Raw genomic sequence first — 23,648 nt, forward strand, 5'->3', positions numbered from 1 at the left:
GCCCTTTCTTGTCAGATTGGTGGAATATAAGTATTTATGGAAAGCTTCTGTCACGGCACCTGCCTCTATTGAGACATTACAAGCAATGGCAGTTATTACTATGATTATCTTGACCTCAGATGTTACATCAGCTGGATTTTTTTTCATCTATCAGATGTCAGAAACTATGCAGTGCATAAATGCAAAAAAAAAAAAAAATACCCAACCTCCCAAATCAGCCAAAATTCCGCTTAGTAATGAAACCAATACAGTATGTTCTCTCCAACCCCTCTTTACCCTGCTTCTTTCTTGTTCTTCTTGAAGTAGAGAGTATCTCAGCCTCTTCCATAGAATGACAGCATCTCTGAGAAACTATAATGAATGGACAGAGGCTAGGACTTTTTTTGACTAAACATCACCAGTAGAAGCATGAAGACTTCTTAAGAGCAGATTCTCAATGTTTGTGTAAAAGAAGAGTCATGAATAAATCATTTGCTGTCATTTATATTCTCAAACATTCTTGAAAAACATAAACCATAAGCAGATGCAAGTATGTATCTTTTACATTTGCGAAAAGGGAGACTAAACACAGAGTTAAAGCAAGCCAAAAAGGAAGAAATTTCAGCTATCTCCCTAACAATGTATCGATGTTCTGAGCCTCCATTAGTGTGGTGACTTTCACATTTCTAAGGACACTCTTATCCTAAAGTGATGTTATTCTCATCCTGGATCACAAAAGTGATGTGAGGATTTCCAATATTTATTTCAGAAAACAAAATTCTTACTGCTAAATTAGACAAACAGCAAACTGTGTGTGACCCATGTTATTCATATACTTATGTCATGAATCTAAATAAACTTTCTGTTGAAAAATTTTAAGAACTGGAAATTGGGGGACATAAAGTCAACAAATTATTGATGCATATCAGGAACACAGGTTGACAGGCTTCTCCGGCCACAGAGTGAACAGGCTTCAGACCACACTAGGGGTGAGATGAGCAGCTGGATGCGGCCCTGGGGTGCGCAGTAGCCGAGGAAGAAGGGCCAGCGGTGGCCAAGGCAGTAGTGCCAGACCTGGTTGAAGCAGAAGGGCCAGCACTGGCTGAGGCAGAAGGGCCAGCACTGGCTGCAGCTCTGGCTCTGGTGCTCTCTACTTCCTCTCTCCAAGCCTCCTCATAATTCGGCGGGAGGGCAGTATGGGCGGAACTGTTGACCTTGGCCAAAAACTCCAGGACTTTGGTCTTGCTGGATTCTGCGAGCGCTTTAGGACCCCACAGGAACTCATAGCGAGGGGGATCACTGCTGGGCACCTGGCGGTACTCCAGGAACTCTTCCCGCACCAGATCTTCTGTGATGAGCTTCCTGGGCTCTCCAAAGATGAAGTGATTTCTTCCATCATAGATGCCCAGCATATTCAGGAACTTCCAGATCTTCTCTTCAGGGGCATGGTTGCCATTCAGGTAGATGACACCTAGCAGAGGCATCAGAAGACCATTCTTCGGCAGCCCCCAATCACCTCTCATAGACTCACTGTTGCCGAGATCTAGGTTGCTCACCAAGGTATAGGAGTGACTGTTGGGCCTGACTTCCTTCAGCACCAGGCCAAACACCAGCTCCATGCGCTCAGAGGCCCTGCTGAGGATCTCAGGGAATTGCTCCCTGTACCTTTTATTGACTGCCTTCAGCATTTCGGACCTCTTAATGAGCTCCCTCACCTTATACTTATACAGCATGTACTGCACCAACATCTCTGCCTTTCTGGTCAGAAGATCTGTGCGAGCACTCTCAGCAGCTGAGGCCTGGGAGGAATTTTCACCTCCCTGAACCTGGCCCTCGGCACCTACACCAGATTTTGAGCGTGCTTTGCCACCTGCACCAGCTCTTGAGCGTGCTTTGCCACTGACACCAGATCTTTTGCGTACAGCACCTGTAGCAGCACTGGTGGTGCCTTGGGCTCCCTGAGGCCCTTTGGGGGTGCCAGCAGCAGATGAGCTTGAGGGAGCGCTCTCTGCATCAGGAAGGGAGGCGGAGGCAGTCTCCTCTCCCCCAGATGTGGTTGCCTGATCATGAAGACCCTGGGTCTCAGCCCGGGCCTGGCGACGTTTCTCACGAGCACGGTTCTTACTCTTCTGCCCACGGGGCATGACGACTGTGGACAGGAACCGCAGGCAGGAATCTGGGCCAATAGGGGATTGGGGCACCTGGAGGATGAAAAATGAGGTGATATGAGCACCTTAAAACAGGGAGATTCTACCTTGACTTAATCAAAGGCCATCTCTGCAGGTGTCCTTGAGGATACTGCCCGAGGAACCCACAAGGCTCCTGTTTTCCTGTTTAGCCTGTCCCCACAGAATCCCACAGAGGAAGAACAGAGGCCTTAGTTTTCCTCTGCATCCACTCAGCCCTGCTTTGGGCTTACTCAGGTGACAGCAGGTGCTAGCAGTGGGGTTTTCTACATTTTACTTCAGTATTATCACGTCAAGTCCTGGTGGAGTCTGGGCACCCTTCCCTCTGCTACTCTGATGTAGACACTTTAGACCTCCACATGATCCAGAAGCAAGTGAAGGGATGCCTCAGTCCACCTCCCTGTCAGGAGATAGATAGCCAGTGCTGAGAGCTCAGTAGGGTCTTTTCTATCTTGAGTTCACTGGGATCATCATCCATGGTCCTTACCTTGGCTCCTTAAAATGTTCGGCACCATTCTCCATTTGCTGACTGGTGGCTGCACCTTCGGACTGACATTTCCCCTCCCCTAGACTTTGTACAAAACAGGAAAGAAGGTGCTCAACCTCACAGCCCATCCCTGACATTTCCTGGGCTGAAATCTGAGGGTTGGGATGGATGCACTGAGTCCTCACTCACGTTCCTCAATTGAGCTCCTGGTAGAGAAGCTCAACTTTCTCCTGAAGTGATGACTGCTTGATAGTAAGAGCCAACCACCCTGTGTCCCAAAAGTAGGAAGTGAAGATGACCTTATCTTACCAAACACGGTCTCCTGAGAACAAAATCTGTTGCAGGCAGGTTGATGTCCCTGTGGACTCTCACAAGATCTCAATTCAAGGTCTAAAATATTTTTTTGCTTCTGTTTTTTTCTATATGTCTTTTAGAAAATAAATTTATTTTTTACAATACTACAATATTAATTTATAATATTCTACCATTTTCTGCCACACATCAATATGAATCAGCCACAGGTATATCTTATGTCTCCTCCATCTTGAAACTCCCTCCCACGTCACACCCCTCTTAAGTTATCACAGAGCACTGGGTTTGTGCTCTCTGTGTCATATGACTAATTTCCTCTATCTATTTTACATATGGTAATGTGTATGTTTTCAATATTACTCTTTCAGTCTGCCCCTCCCTCTGCCCTTCCCCCACTGTGTCCACGAGTGTGTTCTCTGTCTGCATCTCCACTGCTGCCCTGCAAATAGGTTCATCAGTACCATCTTTCTAGATTTCATATATATGCATTAATATATGATATTGGCTTTCCTCTTTATAACTTAATTCATTCTGCATAAAAAAACTAGGAATAAAACTACCACATGAGCTAACAATCCCACTACTGGACATATACCCTGAGGAAACAGTAACGGAAAAAGACACTTGTACTCATGTTCACTGCAGCACTATTTACAACAGCCATAAAAGTAATCAAGGTCTACAATTAACTCATGACAGGGTCTAAGATTTCTCCCTCTGCTGACCACTCCATTCAGACCAAGATCCTTACTTCCCCTTCCCTATTAGCCCACAGTGGGAACTGACCTGTATCCTTGAGGTCTCCCAGGGATGACGACAGAGAGATGTGGTCTGAATGACGTGGTGTGGAACATCCACAGCCCTCAAGGTTCTCACCATCCACCAGGAAACCTGAAACCCTCCCTTGCCAACCTGAGGCTGCCCCCATTGATCTGGTCTCTCACTTCCCTGAGATGTCCCGGGAAGTGTCATGTCAAAACTTCCGATTCTCCTAGTCCTGAAAATAGGACTGGCACTTTATGTGACTCCATTTTAACGGGAGGAGCCCCCTCACGGCCATTAATGGCGTCACAGCCATTAATATTGTTGGGGACTAGGTCCCTTTGTTGAACTGGGTTTATTTCATTAGAGCAAGGCTCTCACCTCCCCGATACCACCTCCAGAGGACACCAGGGGGCACCACAGTTGGCCAGCTCTACCCGGGGCCTCCCAGAGCCCAGTATAGAGGAGCCGCTCAGTGTGGCGCACTTGCGGTGTCGAAGTCTGCTCATCGGCCCTCAGGGCCATTATCTAGGATCTAGAGCTCCTACGTGGGTAGAATCCAGGCCTACCCCCACAGACCAACGCCTTCGCCTGAGACACACTAGACCGCATTCAGCCGATAGCTCTGAGGGACTCATAAGTGCCATATTAGAGGGGTGGGATGTGGATGGGTCACTTTTATTACTGGGAGAGTTGGGAAAGTCCTTTAAACTACATTGAGGTCCTCACCTTGGCTCCCGACGAGTCCTGACACTGAACAGACGCAGAACAGATGCCACGGCTACCAGTCGATCTGCTCGCTTTCAAAGCGTAAGTGGAGGGGAGCTGCGTAAGGTCCTATGTGGGGTCTCCCAGGGATGACGTCAGGGGCGGCATGCTACGGGAACCCACTAGTTCAATATTCATCTGTCCTTGGGTCCTCCTTGTGCGGCGTATCAGAGCCCAGGACACCTCCTTCTATGAACCCAAGTCTTCCAGCTCCCAAACAAAGCCCTCGCCTTCCCAAGTCCCTAGTAGAAGGAGTCCAGCTCTGCTCTGAGCATCTCTGCTTGTCAGGTGCATCGCCACTCTGTGAGCCTCCCTCGTTGGCGGAGAGATCCTCTCACTAGCACTGATGGTTCTCTCCTTAAGTCCAGTTATGATCAAGACACCACCACCTGCAGATCTGGGTTCTGATCTGGCTAGAGGAGACTCAGCCCTCACTAAGATCACACAGGTTGAATGAGGGGACAATTCAGAAGTAGTTCTTCTGGGTCTCTCAGGGCTAAGAATTTATAGAATTGTTTGGCTCCCTCTGCAGGGGTCCCCTCTAACACTCAGCATTGCATGTGAGATCCACCTTGGGCTCAGGTCCATCCCTCTGCGAAAATGTGGCTGATTGTATTAGAGGTCTCACCTAAGACCTTCTAGACTGAAATCAACCCGACACCTGTGCCCAGAGCTTCCTGGGGAGCACAGCATCAGTGATTTTCCAGGGCCTCATTTTATAGTGTGTGCTACCATGAGTCCACTTTCTGGTCCTCACATTGACACGTGACGAATCCTGTAACTCCACTCTCTGTTTTATGAAGCTTCTTGTCTTACATCAAGGTCCTAGTCTCCTAAGAATTCCAAGTGGGAAGTCAGGGTGATCCTTGTGTGATCCTAGTGTGATCCTAGTCCATCACGGCCTCTGAGAAAAGACAGTGGGGATGCAAATTGAGTCCTTCTGGATTCCTCCTGCTCAGCATCCTTACTACATCTACCATAGTCAGGGACTGCTACTTCTACTGATCTAAGATTCCTCTTCTTAGTCTTTGGGTGACCCCTATATTCAGGGATGATTGTCTCCTCAGCCCTCCTTCATAGAGGTTCCCATATCAGCCTCTGTCCCTTGATTAAAAGCTTCCTGGGAAATGCATATTCCTACAAACAGTGAGCAGTTACCCTCTAGCAAATCTTGGAGAAAATGGGTCTCAGTCCCAAAAGTGATGTAAGATTAGGAAAATGCAGCAGAAATCAAGGAACTCAGGACAGATGTTATGATGTCAGAGAGATATAGGTGATATATTCCTGCTCTTCAGCCAGATTTATGGTATGTGCTTAATCGCTCAGTCATGTCCCACTTTGTGACCCCATTGACTGTAGCCTGCCAGGCTCCTCTGTCCATGCAGATTCTCCAGACAAGAATACTGAAGTGTGTTACATGCCCTCCACCAGGGGTTGTGCCCAACCCAGAGACTGAACCAAGGTCTCCAGCATTGCAGGCACATTCTTTACCATCTGAGCCACCAGATTTAGTTCTAAAATATTTACTCTTGGCACCTCCCTGTTGGTCCTTTTGTTATGCGCTCCTTTTGTTAAGCTGAGCACCAAAAAATTGATGCTTTTGAACTGTGGTGTTGGAGAAGAATCTTGAGAGTCCCTTGGACTGTAAGGAGATTCAACCAGTCCATCCTAAAGGAGATCAGTCCTGGGTATTCATTGGACGGACTGATGCTGAAGCTGAAACTCCAATACTTTGGCCACCTCATGCGAAGAGTTGACTCATTGGAAAAGACCCTGATGCTGGGAGGGATTGGGGGCAGGAGGAAAAGGGGACGACAGAGGATGAGATGGCTGAATGGCATCACTGAATCGATGGACATGAGTCTGAGTAGACTCGAGGAGTTGGTGATGGACAGAGAGGCCTGGCATGCTGCGATTCATGGGGTCACAAAGAGTCGGACACGACTGAGCAACGAACTGAACTGAACTGAACTGAAAGCATTCTATAGATTCAAGATACTCCCTATCAAGCTACCAATGGTATTCTTCACAGAACTAGAACAAATAATTTCACAATTTGTATGGAAATAGAAAAAACCTCAAATAGCCAAATAAATCTTGAGAAAGAAAAATGGAACTGGAGGATCAACCTGCCTGACTTCAGTCTCTACTACAAAGCCACAGTCATCAAGACAGTATGGTACTGGCACAAAGACAGAAATATAGATCAATGGAACAAAATAGAAAGCCCAGAGATTAATCCAGGTACATATGGACACCTTATCTTTGACAAAGGAGGCAAGAACATACAATGGAAAAAAGACAAACTCTTTAACAAGTGGTGCCGGGAAAACTGGTCAACCACTTCTAAAAGAATGAAACTACAACACTTCCTAACACCATATACAAAAATAAACTCAAAATGGATTAAAGAGCTAAATGTAAGACCAGAAACTATAAAACTCCTAGAGGAGAACATAGGCAAAACATTCTCTGACATAAATCACAGCAGGATCCTCTATGACCCACCTCCCAGAATATTGGAAATAAAAGCAAAAATAAACAAATGTGACCTAATTAAACTTAAAAGCTTTTGCACAACAAAGGAAACTATAAACAAGGTGAAAAGACAGCCTTCAGAATGGGAGAAAATAATAGTAAATGAAAAAACAGACAAAGGTTTAATCTCAAAAATATGCAAGCAACACTTGCAGCTCAATTCCAGAAAAATAAATGACCCAATCAAAAAATGGGCCAAAGATCTAAACAGACATTTCTCCAAAGAAGAAACAGATGGATAACAAACACATGAAAAGATGCTCAACATCACTCATTATCAGAGAAATGCAAATCAAAACCACAATGAGATACCATTACACGCCAGTCAGAATGACTGCTATCCAAAATCTACAAGCAATAAATGCTGGAGAGGGTGTGGAGGAAAGGGAACACTCTTACACTGTTGGTGGGAATGGAAACTAGTACAGCCACTAGTACAGTGTGGAGATTCCTTAAAAAATTGGAAACAGAACTGCCATATGACCCAGCAATCCCACTCCTGTGCATACACACTGAGGAAAGCAGAACTGAAAGATACACGTGTACCTCAATGTTCATTGCAGCACTGTTTATAATAACCAGGACATGGAAGCAACCTTGATGCTCATCAGCAGATGAATGGATAAGGAAGTTGTGGTACATATACACAGTGGAATATTATTCAGTTATTAAAAAGGAATCATTTGAATCAGTTCTAATGAGGTCGATGAAACTGGAGCCCATTATACAGAGTGAATTAAGCCAGAAAGAAAAACACCAATACAGTATACTAACGCATATATATAGAATTTAGAAAGATGGTAATGGTAACCCTATATGCCAGACAGAAAAAGAGGCACAGATGTATAGAACAGACTTTTGGACTCTATGGGAAAAGGCGAGTGTGGGATGATCTGAGAGAACAGCATTGAAACATGTATATTATCAAGTGTAAAACAGATAGCCAGTCCAGGGTGGATGCATGAGACAAGTGCTCCGGGCTGCTGCACTGGGATGACCGAGAGGGATGGGATGGGGAGGGAGGCAGGAGGGGGGATCAGGATGGGAAACACATGTAAATCAATGGCTGATTCATGTCAATATATGGCAAAAACCACTACATTATTGTAAAGTAATTAGCCTCCAACTAACAAAAATAAATGAAAATAACTTTTTAAAATTACCACATAAGCCAACAATCCCACTACTAGGCATAACCCCTGAGGAAACAGTAACTTAAAAAAGTCTTCTACTCCAAAGTTTGTTGCAGTACTCTTTACAATAGCCAGGACATAGAAGCAACCAAGGCCTACATTTGATTTATGACAGGATCTAAGATTTCTCAGTATGCTGACCACGCCCCTCAGACCAGGGCAGAGTGCTCAGAGGGGACTTGCATCCCCTTTAGGCTGCAGTGGGAACCACCATGTATTCTTGAGGTCTCAAAGGGATGATGACAGGGAGGATGTGGTCTGAATGATGTGGTGTGGAACATCCCCACAGCCCCTGAGGTTCTCACCATCCCATCAGGGAACGCAAAACTCCCCCTTCCCAGCCTGACACTCCCCGTTTTGACATGGTCTCTCACTTCCCTGAGATGATCTGGGAAGCGTCATGTCAAAATGCCCGATTGCGACTCCATTTCTTATGGGAGGAGCCCACATTCTCACTCAGCGTCACAACCATGAATCGTGTTAAGGACTAGGTCCCTTTGTTGAACTAGGTTTACTCCTTTAGAGCAAGGTTCTCACCGCTCTGATAGCACCTCCAGCAAACGGTAGGGGGCACCACCGTCAGCCAGCTCCTCGTGGGGCCTCCTAGAGCTGAGTGCAGGGGGGCCACTCACAGTGGCCCCCATGCGGTGTCGAAGTCTGATAATTTGCCCTCAGGGCCGTTATCTAGGACCGAGAGCTCCTTAGAGGGTAGAATCCGGGCCTACCCCCACAGACCAACGCCTTCACCTGAGACACGCTAGACCGCATTCCGCCGATAGCTCTGAGGGACTCGAAAGAGCCACATCACAGGGGTGGGATGCGGCTGGGTCACCTTTCTTAATAGTGGGTTCGCAAAGTCCATTCAATTACATTCCGGTCCTCACCTTGGTTCCGGACAAGTCCTGGACACTGAAACGCCACCGAAGAGACGCCACGACTCCCAGTCAAGCTCCTCGCCTTTGAAGCGAATGTGGACGGGAGCTGCGTACGGTCCTACGTGGGGTCTCCCGGGGATGACGGCAGGGGCCGGGTGCTACGGGAACTCCGGTAGCTCAATATTCATCCGTCCCTGGGTCCTCCTTGCGCAGTGTGTTAGAGCCCGGGACATCTCCAGCTATGAATCCAAGTCCTCCAGCCCCCAAACAAAGCCCTCGCCTCCCTGAGTCCCTAGTGGGAGGAGTCAGGACGCTGCTCTGAGCATCTCTGCTTGTCAGGAGGGGCGCCACTCTGTGAGCCTCCCTCGTTCGGGGAGACCCTCTCACTAGCACTGATGGTCCTCACTTTAAGTCCAGTTATGGTCAAGACATCCCCCTCTGCAGATCTGGGGCCTAATCCTGCTAGAGGAGGCCCTGCCCTCCCCGAGATCACACAGGTGGAATGAGGGGACCACTTAGAAGTAGTTCTTCTCATCTCTCAGGGCTAAGAATTTACAGAATTCTGTTTGGCTCCCTCTCCAGGGGTCCCCTCTATCAGTCAGCATTGTCTTCTGAGGTCCTGCTTGGGCTCAGATCCATTCCTCGGTGAAACGGAGGCTGATCCTATTAGACAGAGATCTCACCTCACTGAGACTTGCCAGACTGAAATCAACCTGACATCTGTCCCCAGAGCTTCCCAGGGAGCCCAGCATCAGATATTTTCCAGGGCCTCCTTTTATGGTGTGTGCTACCATGAGTCCACTTTCAGGAACTCATATTGACACATGATAAATCCTGTAACTCCACTCTCTACTTTATGAAGCTTCTTGTCTTACATCAAGGTCCTAGTCTCCTGAGAATTCCACGTTGGAAGTCAGGGTGATCCTCTTGTGATCCTAGTCCATCAGGGCCTCTGAGAACAGACAGTGGGGATGCAATTTGAGTCCTTCCAGATTCCTCCTGCTCAGCATCCTCACTACATCTACCACATGTAGGGACTGCTCCTTCTACTGATCTAAGATTCCTCTTCTTAGTCTTTGGGTGACCCCTGTATTCAGGGGTGATTGTCTCCTCAGCCCTCCTTCATGGAGGTTCCCATATCAGCCTCTGTCCCTTGATTAAAAGCTTCCTGGGAAATGCATATTCCTACACACATTGAGCAGATACCCTCTAGAAAATCTTGGAGAAAAGGAGACTCGGTCCCAAAAGTGATATTAGATTAGGAAAACGGAGCAGAAATCAAGGAACTCAGGACAGATATTATGCTGTCAGAGAAAAAGAGCTGATATATTCCTCCTCTTCAGCCAGATTTAGGGGGTCTGCTTAGTCGCTCAGTTGTGTCTGACTCTTTGTGACCCCATGGACTGTAGCCCGCCAGGCTTTTCTGTCCATGAGGATTCTCCAGGCAAGAATACTAAAGTATGTGGACATACCCTCCTCCAGGGGATTTACCAAATTCAGGAATCGAACCCAGGACTCCCATATTGCAGGTGGATTCTTTACTTTCTGAGCCACGAGATTTAGGGTAGTTCTGAAGTATTTACTCTCGGCACCTCCCTGTTGGTCCAGTGGTTAAGACTCCGCACTTCCAAAGCACAGGGCCTGGGTTCGATCCCTGGTCAGATAACTGGATTACACATGCCAGAACTAAAAGTTCAAGTGCCACAACACAAAAAACTTCACATGCTGCAGGTAAAGAGCCTGCATATGGCATCAAAGATTTCCAGTGTCACAACCAAGATGCAGCAGAGCCAAAAAATAACTATTTTTAATTAAAAAATAAAATGTTTGCTTTCTACATAGAAGGATAGCGCCAGATAATCTTGTAAGCCCTCGATTACTTGAGGGTGTCTGAATTTGCACATGCAGATGATCATGTGGTTACTGGGCATTATCTCCTTCTCTCCTTTATTCATGCCTCTTAATTATTTTGGTGTTTGTATTGCCTTGGCTATGTATCCCAACCCAGTGTTTTGCTCACAGAGTCCTTCTTCTATCACTCAAGATACATTTTGGAGTGCTAGAAGACAGTGAATTAACTGCCTCTTGAGCACCTCAGGCCAGGACAAATGGAAGGGTATGTGCTCTGGACAAGTTCAGACCAGCACTCTAGTCCCATCTCTGTCTCTTATCATTTATGTGGACTTGGGTCCATCCCCAAACTCTGGGAGCCTCAGGTGAAGTGGCTTTTGTAGGGCCAGTGGCATGTAGCTAAAGCACCTGGCTTGGTGCCTGGACCACACTGAGATTTTACACAGTATCTGTTTTTACTATGATTATGATTATTTTGTTCCCAGAGGATACCACCTACCCTGATGAAGTTTTAAATCCAGGAGATGTCAGAGAATCTGTGGCATTCTTGGACATAGAACACCACATCAGTCCAAAATGCTGTTTAGAAAGAATCTTTCATTTCCAGTACTAAATCATATTTTGAGTGTGGGGGTAGTTTTTTTTAGCCAAATGAAATTTACATAATATAGCGTTTGGTTCTGAGACTAACGCTTCCTTCCTTCCAAGCTGCTCTTTCATTTAAACAACTCCTAGAGACTTGCCTTGGAGAAGGAAATTGCAACCCACTCCAGTGTTTTTTCCTGGAGAATCCCAGGGACGGTGGAGCCTGATGGGCTGTGGTCTATGGGGTCGCACAGAGTCGGACAGGACTGAAGTGACTTAGCAGCAGTAGCAGAGACTGCCTAGTGGCCCAGTAGCTAAGTGGCTAAGAATCTGTGCTCCAAATGCAGTGGGACTGGGTTCCATCCCTGATCAGGGAACTAGACCCCACTCCACACACCACAAGTAAAAGATCCTATATGCCACAACTAAAACATTCCTCATGCTGGAACTAAAGAACTTTCAGGCTGCAAGGAAGTTCGAGGATCCTGGATTTCAAAGACAAGATCAAGCACAGCCAAATAAATAAGTAACCAAATAAAATAAGCCCCTATATTCATCAATTTCACCATCACCTAAAATATACTCATCTCATACACTTTGTGGAATTATCAACACAGCCAAAAACGCTGAATGGAATACCCTTTCAATAACATGAGCTCTGTCTCCACGACTCACAGCAAAGAGTGTCAGCCGACTGGCTTCTGAGTTTCCAGTTTCATTCGACTATTACTTTTATTTCAAAGTTTATCTCCTTGCAGTTGATGTGCATGAAACATCTAGGTTGAGCACTGTGTTCACGTGCACTGGGACAGGAGCACACGGCACATTCCAGCCCCACCCCACGGGGGATTTCTCTCTGGTTTACTCATGTTGCTGTTTAGTCACTCAGTCGTGTCTGACCATTTTCTACCCCATGGACTGAACAGATTGCTCTGTCCACGGGATTCTCCAGGCAAAACTACTGGATTGGGTAGCCATTTCCTCCTCCAGGGGATCTTCCTGACCCAGGGATTGAACCCATGTCTCCTGCATTGGCAGGCAGGTTCTTTACCACTGAGCCACCTGGGAAGCCCCATCATTCCAAAGCAATTGTTCAGGGTAGTTTTCCATTCCAGGCCTAAGTCTCTCAACTTTGAGACCCGCCATCTGAGGGTCTGTCCCTATTCAGTGTTTCCACAGTCTCCCTGGTGGGCTCACCATGTAGCCTAACTTAAAACTACCTTCCACTGCCAGACTTTTATTATCCTAAAGTCTCAAGTGCCTTGCTTCAGTGTATTTACACTAGACTCCTCATGAAAAGCCCTCAATTCCCTCACCTCCATACACCTCATTTTTATTGGGCCCCTAGATCTTAGTTCACCAGCTACTTTATAAGAATACTGCTCTTAGACTCTAAAATTCTATAAGAAGGGGTTGAGTTAATTTTCTTAGCATCCCCAAAACCACTCAGAAGCCTTCCAAAGAGCAGATGCTAAATTGATATTTGAACAATTATAGTGTAAGTGTGCAAGAAGTCAAGTTTACTGGGATTTCACTTCTCCTACATTCTTAAATAAGCGAAGCCAATCCAGGTAAATACACTTCAATTTTACAAAGAAAGACTAAATCGAATAAAACAAACCAAAAAGTGAATACCTCTCAAGATTTTTTTTTCTGTATCTTATAATCACACAGACTTCACTGTGGAAATATTTCCATTTTGACAAAAAAATCCATATTCCAATATCATGTTGTCTTGTTCTGAATGACAAGAAATGATCCAAGGATTTCAGTCTGTGCTATGTAATACGAAAATTCTTACTTTTCAACTTGATAATCTGTAGTACATGTGGGAGCTATGCCATTAGTATGCTTAGACTCTGAAGCTAAACACATCTTTGATTAAAAGGAACAACATTTAAAAACAGAAAAAAAGAAAAATCTCCAATTTGTGCATATTGTATAGGAACACAAGTACGTTATATGCTGAATTTCCATGAGCCCCACCTTGGCCCTCTGCTAGATGGAAGACTGCCTGCTTTCTTGAAATGCAATGTGAAGTATCTGCTCAGACGTCACTAGGGGTGGGAGCAGCTTTGGTCATGCTCGGGAAAGTGCACTGGCCCTGGCACCATAGGAACCCTGGCTGCAGCTCTGGCTCTGGCTCTCTCTTCTTCAGCTCTCAAAGCCTCTTCGTACCAGGATGCAGAGGCACTGGACTTAGTATCACTGACATTAGCCCCAAACTCCCACATTCTTTTATATATCTATATCTATCATGGAAGCATCCCTTATTACTTTACAAAATTGTACTCATTCCTTTTTATAGCTGTGTAGTACTCCACTCAGTGGATATATCATGTTCCCTCAATTAACATGTGCATGGGCATTTATGTCTTTTCATATGGTTGTGGATGTCTCTTCAGGTAAATTTCTGAAAACACTGAATTACTGGCTCAAATGTAAAAGCATATTTAATTTTCTGACATTACCAAATTGTACTTATGCTCTCATCTCATTCTTTGATATGTAGCTGTCAAAGAATGAGATCAGTACATTCTCTAACACTACATACGAAGGTAAACGGAAAAGGGATTAAAGACCTAGATATAAGAGTGGAAACCATAAGACTCCTAGAAGATAATATTATTTATGTCAAAGAGTGTTCTGCTCATAACAATATTTTTTTGGATCTGTCTCGTAAAGCTAGGGAAATAAAAGCAAAAAGAAATAAATTGGTTGTAATTAAAGTTAAAACGTTTGCACAGCAAAGGAAACCATCGACAAAGTGAAAAGCCAACCTACTATATGGGAGAAAATATTTGCCAATGATATAACCAATAAGGGGTTAATATCCAAAATATATAAACAGTTTATACAACAGTTTAAAAAAAAATCAAGAAAAAGACGGGCAGAAGACTTAAATAGACATTTTTCCAAAGAAGACATACAAATGGCCGAGAGGCACATGAAAAGATATTCAACATCATTATCATCATATGAATGCAACTTAAAACCACAATGAGGTATTTACCTTATACCTATCAGAAGGGCTCTGATCCAAAAGGAACAGAAGTAACAAATGTTGGTGAGCATGTGGAGGAGATCTGTACACTGTTGGTGGGAACGTCAACTGGTGCAGCCACCATGGATAACAGTAAGGAGGTTCCTCCAAATCTAAAAAGAGAACTAGCAAATGACCCAGCCATCCCACTCCTGCGTGTATATTTAAAGAAAAATGGCCCACTCATTTGGATGGTCTCCTTCATCCATTTGGATGGTACTCGACGCTTGTCCGAGTCTGAGGGTCTCCACTGCTCATCTCCCCTCCCCCCATCTACTCTCCGTAGGTGACCCCGCCCCAGTCCAACCTCCCTGTTCACTAAGAGGCACCTGTGTCTGCAGAGCCAGTGTGAGATGAAGAGAGAGCCCTTGCCAGCCACCAGATAATCAGGAGTTTTGGCCGGACCTTTGAGCACACACTGAGACCGTGAGGAGTCAGACAAAAAGCACAGACTATGGCGCTGAAATGGATTAGTAAGGAACTTAGCGATGTGGCCAGTGACCCTCCAGCCCAATATTCTGCAGGTCCAGTTGGGGAGGATACATTTCATTGGCAGACCACAATTATGAAAAAGAACGGCAGCCCATATCAAGGCAGTGTATTCTGCGTGACAATTCATTTCCCTAAAGACTACCCGTTCACACTACCTAAGGTTGCATTTCCAACAGAATTTATCATCCAGACATGAACACTAATGGCAGCACTTGGTTCAATATTCTAAGATCACGGTGGTCTCTTGCTTTCATGATTTCTAAAGTTCTGGTATCCATTTGTTCCCTGCTATGTGATCCAAACCTAGATGATAGCCTCCCCAGTGCCAGAGGTCACAGAGATCTATAAAACAGAAATAAGTACGAAAGAATTTTTCAGGAATGTACTCAGAAGTATGCCATGCAATGCTACCTTAAAGTCAGAAGAGAATAACCTGCATTAAAGCTTGAATAAACTTTAAATTACTGCTAAAAATGAAAAACAAAACCCCACTAATTCAGAAAGATCCACAGACACACACAGTGGAATATTACTCAGTCATAAAAAAGAATGAACTTTTGCCATTTTCAAGAACCTGGATTGATTGGAAGGTATTATGCTAACTGAAACTTGCCAGATAGGGGAAGACAAACACTGTAGAATACCATTTATATGGAGAATTAAAAAATAAAACAGATGAGGGAGATGAATCAGACTCACAGATATAGAGAACAAGCTGGTAGTGGTTACCAGTGGAAAGCAGCAAGGGGGAGGGTAAGGGCAGGGATAGAAGATTAAGAGGTGCAACCTAATATGTATAAAATATATAAGCTACAAGGATATATTGAAAAACAAAGGGAATATAGCCAATATTTTATAATAACTATAAATGGAACATAATCTTTAAAACCTGTGAATCACTTTGTTGCATACCTGAAGCATAAAATATTGTACATCAACTATGAAAATGAAGTGAAAGTGTTAGTTGCTCAGTCTTTTTCAACTCTTTTTGACCCTATGGACTGTAGCCCACCAGGCTCCTCTATCGATGGAATTCTCCAGGTAAGAATTACCCACTGGAGTGGGTAACCATTCCCTTCTCCAGGGGATCTTCCTGACCCAGGGATTGAACCCAGGTCTCCTGCCTTGCGGTCAGATTCTTTGCCATCTGAGCCACCAGGAAGCCCACATCAACTATACTTCACTTTAAAAATATATATTCTCTCAGGAACATTCACATATACAATACAGTATTATTAACTATGTGCTTCCCTGGTGGCTCAGTGGTAAAGAATCTGCCTGTTGATGCAGGAGATGCGGGTTCAATTCCTGGGTCGGGAAGATCCCCTGGAGGAGGACATGGCAACCAAATCCAGTATTCTTGCATGGAAAATTCCAAAGACAGAGGAGGGTGGCAAGCTACAATCCATGGGGTTGCAAAGAGTAGGAAACCACCTGGCGACTTAACAACAACAATTATTAACTACAGTCAACATGTTGTACATTATATCCCTAAGACTTCTCTATTTTGTAAGTGAAAGTCGTGAGTGTTTATGCCATTTGGTCACTTACACCCGTTTCATCCATCCTCCAACCCCCTCTTGTGGCAACCGCCAATCTGCAACATGATAGACCTAGAGATTACCATACTGATGGAAGAGATTCAGACAGAGAAGGAGAAATATTATATGACATATCTTATATGTATAATTTTAAAAGAAATGATACAAATGAACTTCATTACAAAATAGAAAGACTTACAGTCTCAGAGAACAAATTTATGGTTGCCGCTGGGGAAGGATGTGGGACAGGGATAGTCAGGGTATTTGGGATGGATATATACACACACACACACTGCTATATTTAAAATGGATAAGCAACAAGGATGTACTGTATAACACAGGGAACTCTGCTTAGTGTTATGTGGCAGTACTGATGGGAATTTGGGGGAGAGTTGATATGTGGATATGTATGGCTGAGTCCCTTCACTGTTCACCTGAAACTGTCACAATATTGTTAATTTACTATACCGCAACACAAAATAAAAAAGTTAAAATTAAAAAAAAAACAAAACAAACCTGTGCCTCCAGTGCCAGGGGTGTGAGTTCAAACCCTGGTTGGGGAATTAAGATCCCATGTGCCACACAGCAAATCAATCAACAAAATATCATCACAGAAAAAAGTGATGGGGATCCATGAAAGAAATAACTGATAAGCTAGATTTCATTCCCTTTAAACTTCTGCCCTATAAAAATACACCATCAAGAGAACAAGAAGATGAGCCATAGTCTGGGAGAAAATTTTTGCAAAAGACATATCTGATGAAGGCTCTAATCTAAAATATACAAAGGACTCTTAATATTAAGAAGAAGAAGATGGACAAAAGATATGAATAGATACCTCACCAAGGAAGATACACAGATGGCAAACAAGCATATGAAAAGATGCTCCACATCATACACCATTAGGGAACTGCACATTAAAAAAACAAGCAGATACCACGACATGCCTTTCAGAATGGCCAGCACCCAAAGGACTGAGAACACCAAATGCTGCCAAGGATGTGAATCAACAAGAACTCTTATTCCTTGGTGGTGATGATGGAAAATGGGAGAGCCACTTTGGAAGACAGCTTGCAAGTTTCTTAGTAAACTAAACATATTCAACACTGCTGGTAGGAATGTAAATTGGTACAGCCAATTTACAGGGAAAAGAGTGTAGCAGTTCCTCAAAAAATCAAAAATAACACATGATCCTTTCCGCAAAATTCCACTACTATCCAAAGGAATTGAAATCAGGACCTCGAAGAGAGCTCTGCACTCCCATGTTCATTGCAGCACTACTCACAATAGCCAAGAGAGGGAAGCAGCCTAGGTGTCCAGTGACAGATGGATGGATAAAGAAGATGTAAAATACACATACAATGGAATATCATTCAGCCTTAAAAAGAAGCTAACCTCTCCAATTATGACAGCATGGATAAATCTAGAGGACATCATGCTACAGTGAAATAAGCCAGACACGGAAGGACAAATACTGCATGTCATTTATATGAGGAATCTAAAATGGTCAAAGTCAAAAAAACAGAGAGTAGAGTGGTGGTTGCCACAGTCTATGTGAGGGTGAATCAGAAGGAACTGTAGACTTAAAAAACACTCACATTTCCACATTAATCAAAGTTAATATATTTTATAATTTTAAATGTTTAGAATACTTAACTTTGGGTCATATGTATCTAATTTAATATGATAATTTATGAGAGTAACTCTTTATGTTATGCCTTATCTCATTTTCCAAAACCTTTAATATGAGATTTCAACACTCATTTTTTATCTTTGGGGTTTAAGTACATTTTATTAATTGGATATTGATATTATTAATTAATATTAATAATAACATCAATATTAATTTTAAAAAAACATTCACAATCTATGCATGAGACAGGGTGCTCAGGGCTTGTGCACTGGGATAACCCGGAGCGATGGGATGGGGAGGGAGGTGGGAGGGGGGTTCACAAAAGGGAACACATGTACACCCATGGCTGATTCATGTTAATGTACGGCAAAAACCACTACAATATTGTAAAGTAATTAGCCTCCAATTGAAATAAATAAAAGAAAAAAAATCACAACCTAAACGTTGACAGGCATATTCTATTTGGTAGAAACATTTAGGACTTCAACCCAGGAGGCAGCATCTTGAGTAACCCTGAGAGAACTGCTCCAAGGAAGGGAGGGGAGGAGCCAGGTTACATAGAAGTTTTGCAACAAACGGCAGGTAGTCTGAACATCAAAACATTATCATAAATGAAAGTGAAGTCGTTCAGTCATGTCCAACTCTTTGAGACTCCATGGACTGTAGCCCACCAGGCTCCTCTGTCCACGGGATTCTCCAGGCAAGAATACCGGAGTGGGTTGCCAGTTCCTTCTCCAGGGGATCTTCCCGACCCAGGGATCGAACCAAGGTCTCCCGCATCCAGGCAGACGCTTTAACCTCTGAGCTACCAGGGAAGCCCGTCATAAATGAAAGAAAACCAGATAACCCAGGTTAAGGAATGTAGCACTTTTCTATATATTGAAAGATGCAAGAATCGGGGCTCACTGAAATCATTCCTTTGATATGAACTTCACATATCTGGGGCCTGTATCCTGTATTTTTACATCCTGTGTTCCCTCAGGCCTCACCATTCGTGGTGGCTGCAACTGTTGATAACTAACAGTGTTTATTCACTGATACGGCAGGCAGTATTCCAATTCTAAGTATTAATCAAAACTTACAAAGTTTAATTATACAAAATGAATAAGTTCTAGGGATCTACTATATAATATAGAGCTTATAGTTAAGAATACTATATTGTACACTGTCTAAGAGGTCAAATCTCATGGTAAGTGTTCTTATCACACATACAAAACATAAAGGGTGAGAAGGCATCTGTCAAAATGGCCATCATCAAAAAATCTATAAACAATAAATGCTGGAGAGGGTGTGGAGAAAAGGGAACTCTCTTGCATTGTTGGTGGGATTGGAAATTGATACAGCCTCTATGGAGAAGAGTATGAAGTTTCCTTAAGCATTAGGAATAAAACTACCACATGACCTAACAATGCCACTACTGGGCATAAACCCTTAGGAAATGATAAGTGAATAAGACACATGTACCCCAATGTCCATTGCAGCACTAGTTACAATAGATAGGCCACAGAAGCAACCTGGATGCCCATCGACGAATGGATAAAGAAGCCTTGGTACATATATACAATGGAATACTACTCGGTCATAAAAAAGAACATATTTGAGCGAGTCTAATGTAGTGGGTGAACCTAGGGCCTATTATACAGAGTGAAGTGAGTCAGAGAGGGAAATAGAAATATCGTATACTGACACATACATATGGAATCTAGGAGATAGTACTGATGAATGTATTTGAGGGCAGGATGGAGATGCAGACAAAGAGAACAGACTTGTGGACACAGGGGTATAGGAGAGGGTGGGACAAATTGAGAGTAATATTGAAACAGATATGTTACCAAATGGAAAATAGATAGCCAATGGGAATTTGCTGTGCGATGCAGGGAGCTCAAACTGGTGCTCTGTGATAACCTAGAGGGGTGGGAAGGAGTGGGAGGTGGGGGGGATGTTCAAGTGGGAGGGGACATATGTATACCTATGGCCAATTCATGTTGATGTGTGGCAGAAACCAACACAACATTGTAAAGCAACTATACACCGATTAAAAATAAACTTAAAAAAGGATGAGAGGGAAATTTTGGAGGTAATGGATATGTTTATGTCATTAAGTGTGGTGGTCATTTCACAGGAGTAGACTTATCTCCAAACTCATCAATAAATTAAATATCTATAGGTTTTTGCATATCAATCATACCTCAATAAACTGTCTTTTTTTTAAACCAGACTTATTTAGGCCAGGAGTCTTCTTCCATCCCTGTCATTTAGGAACTGTGTGAAACTGAATACCTTTCCAAACTCTGCGAGCCTCAATTTCTTCATCTGTGACATGGGTTTCTGAAGTTCTGTCTCGGGGACTGAGAATAATGCCTGTAAAATGCCTGGCCCATTGCCTGTCCTGTCCTGAGACTGTCAAGGATGCCAGTCCTTACTGTGATCAATTTGTCCCCCAGAGATTCAACCCACTACACTGTGGTTCAAATTTCAACCCAGGTGATGTCACAGAATAAGCAGGGGTCTAGGGCAAAGAACCCTCTATGAGAAAAATCCTGGTTAGCAAGGTAAACTAGTGTTTTCCTGTGAAGAGTAAGTCACTGAAGGTCACCATGAGGTAGACATCCTCAGTGGATGTAACACAGTTCCAAAATATTTCAAGGACCCCAAACTTACCTATCTCTCACTTGCCCCTTTTATAAACCACTCCCGCTTTCATTCATTTACCCACAAGTATCTATTCCTTCCCTATTGTTTGCTAAATCACAGTCAAGATAACTTGATTTGAATTATTAGTTTTTTTTTTGTTTTTGTTTTTTTTAGTGGTGTGGGCTCTGGCTCCCCCAGCGAGAGCAGAGTGTGCCAGTCCAGCAGCTTCAAGGCATCATCCCACTTCAGGGGAGTGCCACTCTGATTTCCAGGAAATGCCATAGAGAGAAATCAACATGAATAAAACATCTAATCTCACAGTGTTTACCTCTACTGGAATAAGAGGACAGGACACATTCCATGCCAGCTTCACGTGATTTCTCTCTGATTTACTCACAATCCCAAAGCACAGTCACACCTGGAAAATACTGCAAGTTTGGTTCTCAACCCCCAAAGGAAAGTCCATATCACGTTTGAGTCATACGAATTTTTTGGTTTCCCAGTGCTTTCATAAAATTTATGTTTATAATGTTTATACTATACTATAGGCTATTAAGTGGGCAATAGCATTATGCCTCAGAATGATATAGATATCTTAAAAACACCTCTTTGCTAAAAGAAAAAAGATGCTAACCATTATCTGAGCCTTCAGTGAGTCCATCATGTTTGCTGCTGAGCGTGTGAACACTGCAAGAATTATCAAAATGTGACACAGATATGAAGTGAGCAAACGGTGTTGGAAACATGGAGCCAAAAGACTTGCTGCAAGCAAGGTCGGCTGACAAACTTTTAATTTGTTAAAGAAAAAGAACAAAGAAAAGAAAAGCAGTACCTGTGAAACACAATAAAGCAAAGTGCAACAGAGTGAAGTGTGCCTATAACTGTCAAGGGCAGTTTCCCATCCCAGGCTTTGTCTTTAAACTTTGGGGCCCACCATGCGAGAACCTGGTCCCTGGTCAGGATTACCGCAGCCTCATCCAGCCCGCCATGCCCTCAACTTATAATTACTTCCCACTGAAGGACTTATATTTTCCCAAGGCCCACCACTACCTTGCATCAGGGAACTCACATTTGACTGCTGTCATGTCACCATTTTCTTTACATGACAGCTGCTTCTCAACTCTATAATTTTATGGTCAGTGGCTAGATCTTTTTCTCAGCTCTCCAAGTACTAGCATGGAGTCTTCTATGAGCAGAGGCTCAATTAATGTTTAGGGAATAAATGAGCCTGTGAGCATGAGGATGAATTTCTTAGAATTTAATTCTACATTTTTGAATTAATGAAGCATACACTGTCATTTATAATTTTGTAAAACACAGACTACAAAAGATGAGGAAACCAAATACTGTCCATCTTACTTTCCCTCTATTACTTGATCCCACATATTTCACTGCTTAATTTTTTCATATTTTCAAGGAAATAACATATTGTAATGCCATGTTACCTTGCACCAGCTGACTAAATAACATGGAAGCTTCCCCATTTGTTTAACACAGCAGAAAAACTCTTATCCTTAAGACCGATAAACAACAGTTAAGTGTGACTGATGTCATTCAGACACTTAGATTATTAGCTTTCATTAAGGGGCAACCTTTGAAAAGCAGCAAGAACATAAAAACACAGATTTTTCTCTAAATTCCTCATACAGAACACAGACTCCAAGGAATTATACACACTGTGCACCCTTAGGGATGCCCAGTTCTATACTACTTATAGAACACTGAATACTGTCTTCAGCCACAAAGTACAGAATTTGCCTAGGCTTCATTAGGCCTGGGAAGAATTGCTGGAGGAACACTGGGACATCACTGGCTTGGGCCCTCTCTTCCTCATCTTTCAAAGCTGTGATACCCAGGATCTCCGATAGCTCACAGAAGGGGTGGGGTGGGGGTGGGGCTGAGGGGGAGTGGGTGGGTGTGGGGAGAAGCCTGATGGGGTGTTCTACAGTCCTCATTCACAGCCCCATCTTCACATCTATCAGAGCCTGACAGTCCTCCCTTTACTGAACTGTGTCCACAAGCCTCCAAACAAAGTTTCACCTCTTACAGTTCGGCAGGGGAGAAGTCCAGGAATTGAGCGCATGGGTGCCGCTTTGTGTCGCCATCTTCACTGCCCCATGCCTCGTTAGCACTCGGCGCTCTCCCGGGACTGGACTTAGGGCCTAGGTTTCCTTCATTTACAGAATCAAGTAATCGCTTATTACAGAATGTCTTAGATCAAGATATACGGAAAATCAGCCTAAGAGAATTGTAGGAACCGCCCCCTGCCGATCACAGAGATGAGACTTTGGGCGTACTCTTTGTTACAGGACGGGGGAATGGTCCCTTGAGACCACATTCAGGTCCTCACCTTGCCTTCAGCTCAGTCCTGGGAATCCACTCCTAGCCACACAAATGCACTGAACATCAGTCCGAGCTCTTCCCACCAGCACGGAAGTTTTGCGGAGACACTTCCGGCTATGGCTGCCTTATGCAGGATCTCTGAGGGATGATGACAGGACCAGGGCTCTGTGGGGACCCCGTCATTCACTGTTCAGCGGTCCCTGGGTCATCCTTTAGGGTCCTCACCGTGTCGTCTGTCAGAGCCCGGGACCCTTCGCCCTAGGGACTTGAGTCCTCCAGCCCGCAAACCAAGCCCTCTCCTCTCCGAGTCCCTAGTGGGGAGTCAGGGCACTGCTCTGAGCATCTCTCCTTGACAGGAGGAGCGCCACTCTGTGAGCCTTCCTCCTTGGTGGCAGAGACCCTCTCATTAGCACTGATGGGCCTCAT

The 23,648-nt window shown here is 44.0% G+C and overlaps 1 protein-coding gene across 5 annotated transcripts; it reads right to left on the minus strand.

Moving 5' to 3' along the window:
* Positions 1-221: 221 nt before the first annotated feature.
* LOC122689577 (melanoma-associated antigen B2-like) lies at positions 222-23,429 on the minus strand. 5 transcript variants are annotated; one of them, XM_043896156.1, is made up of 2 exons: positions 23,230-23,429; positions 222-2,180 (listed from the first exon to the last, which is right to left on the minus strand). In XM_043896156.1, exon 2 carries the CDS (start codon positions 2,121-2,123, stop codon positions 963-965), a length of 1,161 nt encoding a protein of 386 aa, XP_043752091.1. In that variant the 5' UTR covers positions 2,124-2,180; positions 23,230-23,429; the 3' UTR covers positions 222-962. The 5 variants fall into 5 exon arrangements, with proteins under 5 accessions (XP_043752091.1, XP_043752089.1, XP_043752090.1 ...); XM_043896154.1 differs by lacking the exon at positions 23,230-23,429 and adding an exon at positions 9,110-9,215; XM_043896155.1 differs by lacking the exon at positions 23,230-23,429 and adding an exon at positions 4,456-4,554.
* Positions 23,430-23,648: the final 219 nt, after the last annotated feature.

Source organism: Cervus elaphus, chromosome X, assembly GCF_910594005.1.
Source record: "Cervus elaphus chromosome X, mCerEla1.1, whole genome shotgun sequence".
NCBI lineage: Eukaryota > Metazoa > Chordata > Mammalia > Artiodactyla > Cervidae > Cervus > Cervus elaphus.